This window comes from Falco rusticolus, chromosome 8 (genome assembly GCF_015220075.1).
Source record: "Falco rusticolus isolate bFalRus1 chromosome 8, bFalRus1.pri, whole genome shotgun sequence".
Lineage (NCBI taxonomy): Eukaryota > Metazoa > Chordata > Aves > Falconiformes > Falconidae > Falco > Falco rusticolus.
This window is the reverse complement of record NC_051194.1, coordinates 4906940-4921903: the sequence shown is the minus strand read 5'-3', so window position 1 is coordinate 4921903 and position 14964 is coordinate 4906940. Positions and strand designations below refer to the sequence as shown.

General features: G+C 42.8%; 1 protein-coding gene across 2 annotated transcripts in view; it reads right to left on the bottom strand.

Moving 5' to 3' along the window:
- The window catches only part of SPOCK1 (SPARC (osteonectin), cwcv and kazal like domains proteoglycan 1), a 324520-nt gene that overhangs the window by 60780 nt on the left and 248776 nt on the right, over positions 1-14964 (bottom strand). For both annotated transcript variants that reach the window (XM_037398498.1, XM_037398497.1), the window contains one exon: positions 4830-4944. In XM_037398498.1, coding sequence (XP_037254395.1) covers positions 4830-4944 — 115 coding nt within the window. The remainder of the gene's footprint in view (positions 1-4829; positions 4945-14964) is intronic.

Below are 14964 nucleotides of genomic sequence, written 5' to 3'. Positions count from 1 at the left end.
AACCTCCTTTGAATCACTGCATCCATTCATGCGCCGGTGGCTCTGCAACCCTGATGGCAACAAACGAAGGCTACTACGTTGGGAGTACAGCACTCAACTCAGAGAACACAAAAAGAGGGTATGGTCAGAAAAAGCCCTGACATGCTGTTAAACATTTACCATCCTGCCTGAGCTACTACACCATAACATATGTGAGAAACAGGAGTCACACAGGCATGGGGGAAGCCGGCAGAACCACGTTATTGCAACTACAAATTCACATTTGCCGAGACATGCCCCAATCATTGCACAATGTTGTCTTTTTGATAGAATGAACGGCACGTTCAAGGGAAAAATCTCTGCCCTTGCCAGCAGATTCCGAAGAACTAAAACTACTTGTTTCTCATTTGAAGTCCTTTGTTTACGGATGGGTTTTAGAAGCTTCAGCTAGTGTCTAAGTTATGATTTATGAGAACTCTATTTAATATTGCAGAGCTTTTAGAAAGAGGTACCTGAAACCCACCAGCAGATAGGACTTTGTGTCTTAAGTAACTTCTATCACTTTGGTGTCACTAAGAGTCAGTTACCAGTCCTTTCACTGAAATTACAGCCTTACTCACATTACAGTACTAGATAAAAGGGCACATGCACTCTGGAAGGGCAGCTAACCCCAGGGCAGATTACAGCTCAACCTCTGTCTCTGGGCAGCCGAGTTGAAAATCAGCAGCTATCATGGGAAGCATATTGCAGGTGGGGATACTGCTGTGAATAATGAAGCGTGTCAAGTGTTTTGACAAACCAAAGGAATCTAGATGGGCCTCAAAAAGAAAAGAGAAAAAGCATTAGGGCTTGTCTTCCTTTCCAAAATCTCTCATTAGTACCCTCACAGTGTCCTGCTTTCTACCTCTCAGACTCCAACTCAAAATCCCATTTAAGAAAATGAAGAACATGATCCTGCCATCTCTTCCAAGATTTAGCTGTATGGTAGAAAGATTTTATTGTTGTTATTTGCTATTAAAGGTAATAATTTTGGTGTCGTTTTCTTTTGGTTGCATTTGTGTTCTTTTATTAACGTCTCCATTGTACCAGTTAGCACTATAAAAGGAATTCCAGTTTTATTACGATGATTATTAGTCTTGATTTTCATCCTCAAAGCAGAGATGTTTTCAAAGGAGCCCAGGGAGGAGGAAGGAATACGGCTCAGACACTGCAGCCAATTGTTACCTCCAAGCACATACACTCAGATTGCTTTTCTTTGATGCTGCTGCCAATTTTATTCACAAGCGTATAAAAAAAGGTCACGACATTTAGAATTACAGTACTCTGGAAATTAAATGTTCCTTTACATTTTTAATTTCTGAAAGTAATTTATCATGGAATAATATTTGAATGTGATTGAATGAACGTGTAAAGATTAATGCAAACTGTCTTCAATTTGGAAGTTCACAACCACATACATTTAACCTTGTTGTATAATAGGCATAAAAAAGTTTATGTGGTAGCTCTAAGATCTGCACTTCCATTTTGCTGGAAGCATTTGCACTGTAATTCTCTTTAGCATTTTTCCACTGACATGTCTGTATAAGGCATGAGGTTTAGCCCTCCATCATTTTGTACTTAAGATTACACCGTATTTGAATGGATTTCACAAACTTGGCAACTACAAAAGGAGCAGAAACCTGAGTCCCAACTGTCTACACAAATCTTTCATACAATTTCTTAGATGAGAAATCAAACGACTGACTTGTATACCAATTCAGCAATATTAATGATACTATCGTACTGTATGAGAAAAATAAAATAATTTTGTGTGAAGACTAGAGAAAAGACTACAGTACCAAGTAACCAAACTGCTAGTCAAGAAGCTCCAGACTGAGAGGTCTGGAGATCTGCTGAAGGGGAGGTCGCTCGAGCGCTGCTGTGCCCAGGCTCCAGGGGACCACCACGCTCTGCCACGTCATTGCCATCACACCTCACTCACGTCACCTCAGATACTAGTTGGGGCTTATTTCTCCGAAGCGGGGTGACACTACTTGAGCAACTAAAGGAAACTTATGAAAGGCAGCGCTAAGGAAATTTTTTGTGGTCAGCAATTAGAATTGATAATTCTCCCATAAACCTAAGGAAAGCTGGCTGGCTTCCAGCCTGTAAAGGGCAGACGCGCACAATACCGACTCTCTTTTCAGATGCTGCTAAAACTGCACCTGGGTAAAATTTATACTGATATGGAGAGTTTACTCATGTTTTCTCATGGAAACTCCTGGGAGCTCTTTGTTAAAAGTCTGACAAACTCTAAAATACTCAGTTTGAGACTCTGTTACACTCATTGGGACAACATCTGAAGAAAGGAGACTGAGAAAGTAAGTTAAAGGAGGTCTTTAACTGGCACGTTACCGGAATGTTCAAAGATCCAGAAGAAAATTTAAGATGAAGCAAGTTAGAAAGCGCCTTTGCTATTGATTATTTGATTCTCAATACCAACTCCTTTTGTGGGCATTTCAGCACCTAACCCCAGAAAGGAACAGATAGCGATAAAGCAAAACATTACACTGCTATTATTTTTTTGCATATACATGCACACACACAATCACTCCCCTGCCTGTACAGGTATTCTGCTTATAACACTATAACCAGGCTCGCAGAATCACAGAATGGTTTGGGTTGGAAGGAACCTTAAACACCATCCAGTTCCAGCCCCCTGCCATGGGCAGGGACAGCTGCTCCTAGCCCAGGTTGCTCAAAGCCCCGTCCAACCTGGCTCAGGAGCAGTTTCTTTGCATACACTTGATACAGGGGTCGAGTAGTGTCTTCAGGTTTTTGAATGTTTCCATACACGTGGCAACAATTTCCCTTATTCCCAGGTGACTGTGCTTCTGCAAGGGGGCAGAGCACCCTCCCCCCTCATGCCACACTGAAGATGCCAGAACTGAGGCATTTCATGTCCTTGTCACTGGGGCAATGGCAGAAGTACCATTAGCTCAAGTTCGGCCTCTTGAAAAACCTCTCAGGAAAGTTGCTCTGCAGATCACTCAACCCATTAAATTAATGCTTTGTTGGCTGGAGTTAAAAGTTTTGAGTCAAGGAAAACAAAAGCCTGGGTTTCAGAATACGTACACCGTGTCAAATTGCATTTATCAAGATAAGGGTTATTAGAATCTTTTTTCTCTTGTGTGAATGAAATTGTAAGCTTAAAATGTCACTGTAGATTTATTAATCTGAAACTCTTTCTGATAAGGGCAAAGAAATAGAAAGGGCAAAGAAAAAGAAATATTTCTTGTAGCCTGATAAGGGCTACAAGAAACAGAAAATATGAATAAGGCAATTTATCAGTGGGTATACTGTAACCAAAAGATTCCAGCCACATAAAGCAATATTACAGTTATATATTGATTTCAGAACCTTGCCATCTGAAATACTTCATCTGAGTTTGATAGCTATGCAGAAAAATGCCTGTGATTTGCAAAAAAGTGGAATAAACCTGAATTTTCGAAATCTAGGCTGGAGAGTCACTTCTTGTAAAATGGAGACCTGATGTGAAAACTGGTGCCATGCTCGAGGATGCGCCGTGTGGAGCAGCACCAGCAGGATCATCAGGGTTTTCAGCTGAAGAGACAAGGCCTGAACTAACCAGAGGAAGAGCTGCTGAAACTTTGGCTCAGTTTCTGTGCCCGCTACTGTCGGAATGCGTCCAGACTGGGGAGGAGTAAGAGTGAAGGGAGATTCTCAAATATTTTGGGTCAAACAGATCATTGTTAAAGCTTCATCTGGTTTAAACATATCTATCTATATATGTATAGAATCACAGAAAAAACCAGAGGTAACACACACACATTTCACTGCTTAATGTGACAGAGCTGTGTAAGTCACTGCTTTGGCTTTGTGAGCTACCAGCACAGCCAGGCGCCCCGCAGCTGCCAGCGCGTTGCCCCTCGCACTCCCCTAAGAGAGGGGAGACACGCTGGGCTTACACAGGCTAGTATTCACGCTGCCACGAATGCCCTCACCAGCACATCTGCATTCAGATCAAGAAACCACAACCACACCAACAACTCTTTTCTCTTCCAAAGGGCTTTCCCCCGAGCACGGTGGCAACTCTTAGACAGAACCTGGCTGTGGTCCTGCTGCTGGACTTCTGCTTTTAGTCAGCCACTTTGCAAGAACTAATTCCCTTAGGATGAGGTCAGACCCAGACAGCTTGTGCTTACTTCCTCGGAAAAGACCTGGGGGGTGAATGGGCTCACCAGGCTTTCAGAGTGAAATGGAGCACTCACCGGAGAGCTGGCAAGAGAAATGGCCATTTGTGCCGAGACTCCAACCTTCAGCTTGGTATGTCATCATTTGCAATGAGCTTCTTGGTGAAACAATTTCATATATAAATACAAATACATGTGTCTATATGCAACGTATTTGACTTTTGATGATAACAATAATAATAAACATTAATATTATAACTCTGATCCCATGCAATATATATGTGTGACTTTAAATGACTTCATGGTTAACACACAGGCTACTGATTGCTTTTAATTTATGAAGTAATGAACCATCAAGTAGAATATTTTTCTTGTCTGTCTTTCTGTTATGATGATTCAATATTTTCACTCAAAAATGAGATTCATTAGCCCGAACTCAGTTTTCCTATGATACTCTCTCAAGCAGGTGTTAGTTTTACAGCAGTTAAGGTACCTGAAAGTACTACATGTTTAGAAAAGGTGTAGTTGTACCTTAGCTTTTACTCAGAAACCATTACATATAAAATCTACTAGTTAAGAAATGCCTTTCTTACATTTGTCTAAGAACATAGCAGGAAGCAATTAATCTGCTACAATTCCATTAACAGCTCAGCTTACCAGTCTTCTCTGTCTTGTGTTTTGAACTTTCAGGTCCGGGAAGGCAGGGGCAGGGCCCTTCGCATTGAGCTGTGATGGTTTTGCCAGAAGTACATGCGTGAAACTCCAACTTGCACTAGAATCATATATTAAAAGAAAAAAAAAAAAAAAAAAGAAGGGAAGAATACATTTTATACATTTTGAACTAGGACAAGACATAAAAGCAGCAGCTGTGGATTAAATGAGAAATTGTATTTAGCAGTAAAGGCATTGGACAGATTGCAAAACTTCAGTCTCTATTGAAAATGCCATTGTTTTTATTATTACAGATAACAACAATAATAGCTACTTCCTACGCAGAGTTTTGCACGGCAGTTCTAAATGTGCCTTGTAAAGAGTTGTCATTATTCCCTGCTTAAATAGATGGAATCTGCAGCACAGAAAGGTGAAACAATTTCTTCCAGGTCACCTAAGAGATCAGTAGCAAAGCTAGGAGGAAAATACAGCCCAAACCTCCAGAATCCCATGTGTTTCCTATGCTGCATTACCATGTTTCAGGGATGAAATCATGCCATTATCACCTGTTACTGTTTTATTAGTTGGGTCTTTTGAGGAGCTGGAGTACTCTGCTGTGACCGTGCTGGCACCAGAGCCGCTCGCCTCAGCAACTTGTTCCTTTCCCTTCCCTAAAACCTCAGCAGACGGGATTTACAACACGTGGTGATCTCGACAGTCACCGCATTCAAACCATTTAGGACAGCAGGACATATGCAGTATTGGACAAATGAGACGACTCAGAAGAATTAATACCGCAGAAGTGTGCTAGTTAAAAGCCCTGATTTATAACACAGTATTCATAGCCTCTGCTGTTTGCATTACATATATTTTCGTGCTGACTTTCCTCTAAGAGCTTTGTGCCTGTGCAGTTGTCCTCTCTGTGTTACTGCCCCAAGGATATTTTCCCCAGGCTGTGCCCGGCAGCACAGTTCCTGGAGACTGGACTAACATACTAATAAAACAGAGTAAAAGCAAACGGCACATAGCAGCAGGAACAAAACTGTGTGAGGCATTCTCTTTGGCTTGATACTTAATGAACGGAATTCAGTTCCATTTTTTGTCTTCAAGCACTGATTTTACCAGATCAGAATCTGAGGGCTTCTAATGCAAGGGGGAGCATTGCCTGCAGTGCTAAGGCTGGTGCTCCTCCCTGCGGAGCCTGCCTCCTGCCAGGGGAAATCCGAAACGTCGGGCTGTAAAATCCCTTTGGTAACTCTGAGTTTTATTATAGATTAATTCTTTTTCATTTAAAAGTCGGCCAGCATGCTTACACAGTGTGACACAATGTGTTTTTGAAACGTGCGGCTTTTTTGAAGGCTGGAGGACACACAACATAAGACCACGGTGTTAGCCGACGAGGATGCAGCGGGCAACTAGAGCTCGTCTAGCAACAGCCACTGATGAAAATCACAGCATCGTCTGCCGTTATTTTGGTACGGTGGAAGCCAAGAGAACAGAACAGGATGTTGTTACAAGATAAATGCCTCCTGCTCTGAAAGTACTGCAAATAACCTGGCTTTGCCTCTGTTTGTTTTTGTTAAAAGGGCTCATCTTTGCCCAGGCTTTAATCTAGCAGCAGGAGACCATTATCCTGTGCCTACATCCCATTCTGTTGACATTATCTCCTGGCCATTCTGAACTTCAATGCACCGTGGTGGTTGCACGCTCTGTGTGATGTTCCAATTTAGCAAATGCACGGCCACACACAAACATGTGCAAGCTTGGCTTGCCCTTTAGACTAGTACCTTGCAAGTCTGAAGGGAATGTAAGTACTTATTTTTCATCCGTTTCCTCCATAAATCACTTTGCACAGAACACAAACACAAGAGGAAACATATCAGAAGGAGAACAAGAGAAAGGAGAACACTCTGAGCACACACTCCTGAAGGCAACGACTCTGCAGCATATTCCAATAGTCAATGTGTTATAAAGAACACAGGCATAAATCTTCACCCTGCAGCTGCAGTTGATCATTTAATCCCTTACAGAACATCAATTAGTTACATGTTTTATTATGGATAATAAATGTAAATTATGTATTTCAGCATTAGCAGTTATACTTCAAATACCACCTTTAGGATGGCAAGGCCTATTTCAAGCCCGTCATTACATGTAGTTAAGAAAGAAAGAGCTTTATATTTGGAAACAGCAAGGCAAGTCTCCCCTCAGCTTTCCTTATGATTGATAAAAATGACAACCAGAAAGCTTGAAATAGACCACAAAAGAAACTGCTTAAAAAGGGCTATCTCTGTCATCTGAGCGTGCAGGGCAAGGAGCTGAGCTAAAGTTGAAGATCACAACGGTGCAGTCACATGTGAGTAAATTTACACCTATGATTAACCACACTGTATGCCCACCTTACTTGTTTGGGATGTTTGTTTGTATACACATAGATGTGGGATGGCAGCTTGGTGTTGGAGGAGGAAAATTAAAGAACTCCATAGTTTTAAACATTAAATTAGGATGATTACCGACTACTTTTCAACATCTAATCACTGCGACTGTTTTCCCCTTCTCTAAAGAAAAACTTGGAAATATCACAGTTTCCATGTGATGGTGTGCTTATTCACTGTAACGGCCTATATATGAGTAGCTCAACTTCGGATTTAATGACATTGCCTAAGCCAAACGAAGTGATATTCAGAGGCAGGGTGGCCACAGAAGGTGTCTTGTGGAGCAAAAATGAAGTTTTCAGACTACTCTGTCACTGGATCTACAGTCTAGAAGGAGCCTGCTGGCCTTCTCCAGACCACAGACCCTGCATTTCTATTTTTGTGGAGAAACCCCAAACTCCCTCTTCCTTTTGCCATCCTCATCTCCTTTCTCACATGAAAGTAAGAAGGTATGCATTACAGGACAAAACATACTTAATGAAGGAATGATCCAACCTATTGGTCTTTCACACCAAAGGGACATTGCAGGTTTGCAGACATGAGCCGTGAAGCTCCTGGCAGCGATTCCACACGGGACTTACCAGGAGCAGTCCCACAGTTCAGGGCTGCTCCCTCTGATTTCAGGGGACACCTCACTGGTGGTAAGGCTGGATGTAGACTCTGCTGAGCTTTTTCTCCTAGCAGAGCTCCCTGCATCCTGCCAAGCTTCATTTTCTCTGCTACCTCCCCAGTGTTTGAACTGCATTTGTTTACTATGAACCCCAAGGCCCACATAAACATCTCGAAACTATTTTACTGCAAATGGAAAAGCAGCTCTGTTATTTGTTGCTAAATGTATATGGAGATCAATAAAATATATGAGGGGAGAAACGGTTGAACATATTCATGGAAAATTCATAAATTAATTTATTCAACTAAGACGTGGGAAATTATTGCAGAGTGTGTTTTGGCTAAAGTGTTCTCCTGAGAATCCACTACTCGTATAATGATTCCCTCTTTATTGTCAGTGATTCTACAGCAATGTGTTTTGCATAAGCATTTGAGGGAGAAGGCAAATAGCTACATAAAATTTATTCCCAGCTATTTTATTCTTGTCTGTCAGTCTCCAGCCTGTAGTTCCTGCTAGAGGAGAATCTAGATATTTTTTAATGATGTAATAAAACGGCGTATCTCTGCCTTTATACTGGCTTTCAATTTTTGGCAGCCAGGTTTTGATCTAACCTGCACGTTACAGTAATAGTACTGAGTAAGTCCTGTGATCTTTTGCACAAGGGTGTATATTTGACTAATGAGTGTCTACACGCGCAGCCTAGTACAGCCTCCAGACCACATTAACGGCTTGAGGAGCTTTGCATACTGACACATGGAACTCACGTGTTTGCTTAAAATGCAGCGAAGTAAGGCAGCAGCGGGGGGAAAGAGGGGCCAGCACACAGGCGGCTGCTGGCCACCACGAGCATCTGCATGGAGCGGCTCCATGGGCTGCTGCCCAGCTGGCATCGCGTGATGCACACCTCAGTGATCTGCTGCAGAGTCGAAACGCCCTCCGGCAGCCAGCTACAGGTGAGGCAGCAGCTCAGGAAGCTTCTCCTTCCACCAGCAGGTACCCAGCCGGTCCCTGCTGGGAACAGGTAATACTCCCCTGCCAGTGGAGGAGAGCAGGCAGGGGCACTACGCCAATAAATGCTCTCAACAGGAGAGACGGAATTAGTGCCCACCGACAGTATCCGATGCTTTAAGTACACGTGCTGGGATGAAGACTGGCAGCTCACACGGTAACGACATTAGCGGTGCACTTCTTCACTGTGGTTCTAATTACAATATATAGGATAAATACTGCCAGATCCCAGCCCTGACAGCACCCTTCACTGGGAGGGAGTGCAGATGTAATTGAGAACCTGCAGGTGCCCCTGATGGCCCGGGACACACTATGTGCCTAATCTGCTCTGTTCACAAAGCCACAGAGAGGACAAACCACCCGAGAACTTTGCACAGAGCGATCTCGCAGCCTTGATAACAAACACCAGGGAAGAAGATGAGGAGGGAGCACGCTTCATCCAGGATTCAGCAGAAAGGAAGCTCTCAGACCCTGATTTGGTCTTAATGCATAAAATCCATAACACAAAATCTATCATTTAAAATTTCTTGTAGTTATGCTAATCAAGGAGAAAATGTTAGCTTCCAAACTTCTATTGCTTCTGTCATTAATTGAAATCTGAATTATAAAAGAGAGAAGCGTATTTTTTGTTGGTGGGAGTATTTAGGGATTAGCAGACAATATAAAGAGATTTCATGGTAGTTCATCTTCTCAAAAGACTGAAAATTGGAATAGGTTAAATTTTATAGCATACTAATTAAAATGTATGTGAAAAAACTGAAATATTACATCTTACTAATAGCAGTGGCTCTAAAACTCTTGTTGAACAGTGTTCTCACCTGGAAGACACTGCATCTTTAGCGCCCAGCAGCTTTTTACATTTCCACCAAGAATTATTTCAGTGCAGTGTTTGTTTTATGGTGCATCTTTTGTTCACTCACAATATGTCTCTTCTAAACTTAAGATACAAATAACAAAAACTCATTATTTTCTACCTTATCTTTTACTCGGTATCTACCACCAACAAAAGCTAAAACTTCCTGAAATTACAGCATATATATTTTTCAGTTGAGTTTCTTTATACACTAGTTTTTCGTACTTATCTGTCTGAGCAGATAATTAGAATCCATTGGAATTCAGACACTTATTTAAGAGGGGCTGTTTGTTTACAAGCTTTAGAGCAGTGCTTGCCACTGCTTCCTTAGCTAGGACTCTTACCAGTATTTTCTTTATATGCCTTTGTTTCGAGTTTTAATCAGATGGAAAAAAATTACTATATTTGGACCACACTCAGACCAAAAGACTTTTTTTTTTTTAAAAAAAAAAAACCCAAACACAAAAAACTTGGCACAACAAAAAAAGGTTCAGTTTCTTTTCTTCAAATCCCAAAAGAAATGTCATAGGGTACACTCTCATTGCATCCTGCTGAACAAGTACATTAAAAAGTTTTAATGGGAGTTGTCCAAACCTTTTAGGCTTTGTAAAACCTGAAATCCTAAAACCAAGTGTCCCAGTTACGCAGCTGGGAGACAGCAAAGTCAACCACGTGAATTCATGTTTGCAAAAAGTCAGATGCTAACGCAAAGTCCTGACAGGAGTCTTAAATTCTGGGCTGTGGGACAGGGCTGGTGGTCCCTTGGCACTGTGTCCCCCTGCCGGGGGGTTCTGCTGCCCCACAAACCAGAGCCTGCCCGTGCCGCTGCCGGAGAGGGGCTGCGCGGGCACAGGGCAACGTGGCTCCGTGCCTCAGGGTGGCCACTGCAAACACAGACCAGGCTCTGCCCCCAAGGACTGACCACCTGGGGAGGCTTCACAGTGACAGAGCGGCTATTCCATGGCCAACCAGCATTTTGGCTAGCTGGTACAGTCGTCTCCTTTCTCCGGGCACACACATGCTGTTCCCTCTGCTTGGAGGGTAAGCCCCCTACAGCGCGTCCTGCCCCGCGTCTGCTCTGGGACTGCCTCATCTCATTGCAACAGAGATAAAGGGGAGGTCGGTAATTTTTTTTTTTTTTTTCTATTAGAATAGTTAGCAGGCAAACATACAGCACTTCATCTTTGCAATAAAAGCTGTACAAGGAACTCCAAGTTTTCAAGATATCTAATTAGAGGCTTTGTTCTCCTTACGAGAATACATAGCTGCTGCTGATATTAATGGGAGTTAGGCATGCATACCAGTGGCGGAATTAACTCTAATTAACATAAACAACCTATTGAGTAAATACAGATTGAACCATTTTTAAACTGTGTGCTAGCTGTAGCTTTGAAGCAGATGTTATAGCCGATTGCCTCAGAAATTCTCCTTTTTGCAAGAAATGACACAAAGGACCTTATTATATCTCAGGTGAACAACAAATATTTGAGAAAGTCTCTTATTGCACACTCAGCTGACAGGCTAGTGGTTCATAATCTGCTAGCAAAAGAGAACAGCTTCCAGGTGTGGGGTCAAGAAGAAAGAGTCCCAGGTTCCAAGGCACTGATATTAAATAGGCTGAACAGATTTACGCAGCTGAATGCAGTATCGCCAAAAGGTCTCGTGCAGCAAAGCTCCGAGGACCACAAATTGCTCTACACTCCACAGCTCTGCCCTCCGCAGTCCTGCAGCTCTAATGAGGGAGAGCTGCAGGACTTTGCCCTCAGGGTAAAATTAACCACGGAGCAGAGGAAAAGCATGAGACCCAGGCAATCCTTAAATATCACTCTTTAAGTCAGGAGGTCACATCATTAATATTGCCAAACACAGGTGCTCCAAGCACATGTCTCAGGTCCTTAAATTACGCTTGTCAACTTTAAGATTTTGAAATGTAACAACACTTTTTTTTTTTTTTAATTTTAAGTTTTTCAGCTGCTTTTTTTTTGTTGTTAGGTCCCAGCCATATGCAACCACTAAGTATTTTTGACTCTTACATTGTAAAGTTTAAATAACTGACTACCAACTCCAGGGCAACCAGAAAGAAGGTTCATTTTCCAGGAAAAGACAATTGGTTCCTGGCCTGGGCTTCAGAAAGGATGGAGCTGAGGTGCAAGAGGCTATCACACAACTCAGGATGGCATTAATTGCTGTTGGGGTTTAACCGCAGCTGGCAACTAAGCACCACGCAGCTGCTCGCTCAGATGGGGAGGAGAATCACAAAACAGGTAAAACTTGTGGATTGAGATAATAACAATGTAATAATTGAAATAAAATATAATACTAACACCACCACTTATAATGAAAAGGAGAGAGGAAAAAAAAACCCAAAAGGGAAAAAACACCCCAAACTAAACCCCAAGTGATGCACAGTACTACTGCTCACCCCCCACTGACCGATGCCCAGCCAGTCCCCGACCAACTCCCCCCAGTTTATATACTGGGCATGATGTTCTATGGTATGGAATATCCTTTGGCTGGGTCAGGTCAGCTCTCCTGGCCCTGCTCCGCCGCAGCTTGTTGTTGGCAGAGCCGGGGAAGCTGAGAATCCCTTGACTTGGGGTAAGCGCTAGTTAGCAAGAGCTAACCCATCCCTGTGTTATCAACACTGCTCTCATCCTAAATCCAAAACACAGCGCTGTACCAGCTACTAAGAAGAAAATCATCTCTATCCCTGCCAAAATCAGAACAATTGCATATTTTTGACTCCAGACCATAGTAAGAACGGTGCACCCCTCTCTAAAAATACTTAGCAGCAGAACAGCAGAAGGGGCTCCTTGTTTTCGTCAAAGTTAAGAGTTGTTTTAGAAAACAATGAGCCTGACTGCTCACTAGAGGGTCAGCTTTGCTCCCAAGAAGAGTTCATGGCTCTTCCTTGCCCTCAAATTAGTGCAAGAGAGATACTTAAAAGCGAGCCTGTGCCCATGGGGTCCTACACATCAGAGCCAGGGGCAGAAGGCGGACGGGAGCGGGGCAGAGCCGCGGGGCATGTGTGCCAACACTGCACTCTCAGGGCTCCCCAGGCGCGTGGAAACCCAGGGCAATGGCACAGCTAAAGCAATGACTCCGGAGCAGAGCATTTGAGCACGCTGCAGTCAGAATATGGAGTCCTAAGCGTTCTGTCATTAATTTGTTTCTAAAGGACTGCTTGGGTGAGCTTTCATATTTGTAATTGGACTCGAAGTAGCCAAACCCTTTGCATTTAGACATTACTGCTACTACCCTGCTACCCAAAGAAGAAAGAACCACAGACTTTAAAAATAATAATAAAAAAATCCATTTCCCAAACTGACTGATAGCTGAAGAGTTAGTAGGGTGACTGCTTGTGGGCATGTTGAACCATTTCAGTGTTGAATGGCAGGACTGCAAACCAAGAAAATTATTATGTAGTTGTGCTACTGCAAACTGCCCTTATGGACAGAGCAAAATCAGCTAATTCAGGGACTTCTGGACAGGCCACTGAAGGACAAAATTATGTTTTAATACAAGACAAATCGCCCTGAGAAATAGCTGGCAATCAGCTCAGTGTGAAGCAGGAATGTTTAAAAAAAAAATGCAGCTTAATTGCATCAGCCAGAATATATGGCATATAAGGTCACAGCACTGGATACAGGAGGTGGAGGACATTCAAGTGACACTTGGTAATACGATGTAACAATGAAAACAAACGGTTGTCATCTTGTGTGCAAACAAGGCAGTAGTTCTAGGCATCAAAATCTAGAATGTTGTATAGAAATTAAATTTGTTTTTAAAAGTAATTTAGATGACAGCTCTGGAAACACCTAGGCCAAGGTGAGGGGGGACATATCTCAGCTGGTTTATCATCTTGTAAGAAACTCTGGTGCTCACTGGAGCAGCAGGGGCCAAGCTGGGCTGGAACTTGACACAAAAGAGACAATTCACAAGTAGAAACACTTGTGCAACGCTGATTTTGACTTTTCCTTCACTGGCTGAAGCGACCAAGACAAGTTAAAAGGTAAATGAAGACAAAGCACTTCTGCCACTAGAAATGGCCGGGTCAAAATAAAGACACCCACCCTCCTTCTCCCTGAGATTTAACACAAAGTTCCAGCCCGTGTTAAATCTGCAAACCACCCTGCTTTCCTCTGATTCTACCTCCTGTTAGTAACCATGCAATGGCTAGTACGGGGTAGGCACACACTTGTCCTCTCCCCAGCAGAGTCACATTCTCAGGCTGAAACCCGGGCTTCAGCCTGCCGTTTGGATTTGGTGACTCTACGGGTCACTTCTAAGCAGCAAGGTCATGCCCATGCGCCGGGTTGTGCAAGCTGGCTCCTCGTGCACAAACGCAGGAGCCGAGTCACCGAGTCACCGACACACAGCCACTCGTCCCACGGGGCAGCCGGGGCAGAGCAGCAGCTCTCGCTCCCCAGCCTCCTCCCGCACGCAGGGACTCGCTGCTGCAGGGTGGCACTAACTTGGGGGTCTCTGCAGGATGACGCTTCGTTGCATGGCATAATCACGCGCTGTGCCTGGTAATTACTGCTATGAACTGTCTTTGGAGATACTAATTCTGTAGTCAGGAATATTTGCAGGATGAGAATAATCCAAATGCAAATGGAGGCAGCAATGTTGGCTTGTTTAAAAAAAATAAAAACGTATCTTATAGCCCAATGTTCCATATTCACGTACAAAAACATTTTCTGCCACTAAATACCTACTTTTTTTTCTTCCTGCAGGATTTGCATGATAGCCTACTAATGATGACCATTTTCTAGCTGCACATGGGAGTTTTTGTGTTCCAGTATACTAGCCTGCCACATCTCAAGATGCAGACTTTAAAAATCACTTTCCTACTGCATTTATTTTCTTTCATTTCTATGCATATATATTATATTGCTTTTGTCTCTATGAAATTATTCTCTGTTCTAACTCTTCATAATTATGAGCTGAGAGTTCATAGCTAATGGCATTGTTCAAAGTGGAAAGAAGCTACTTATTTTTAATAGACTAAAGTCATCTTAGTTTAAAAGTAAAGAAAAATCACAGGAAAACAATTGGAGATTTGGAACGATCGATGCTGCTTGAAATGTACTTGCCATGTAATTGAGATGCATTCTCATTCTGTAGCCATTTACCGATCACAGGAGAACGATGATTTGTCATTTTTACTTGCTTCAAATTACTAAAGGCAATTTAATTTCTCTCATGGAGACAACACATCAGATAACGTGAACA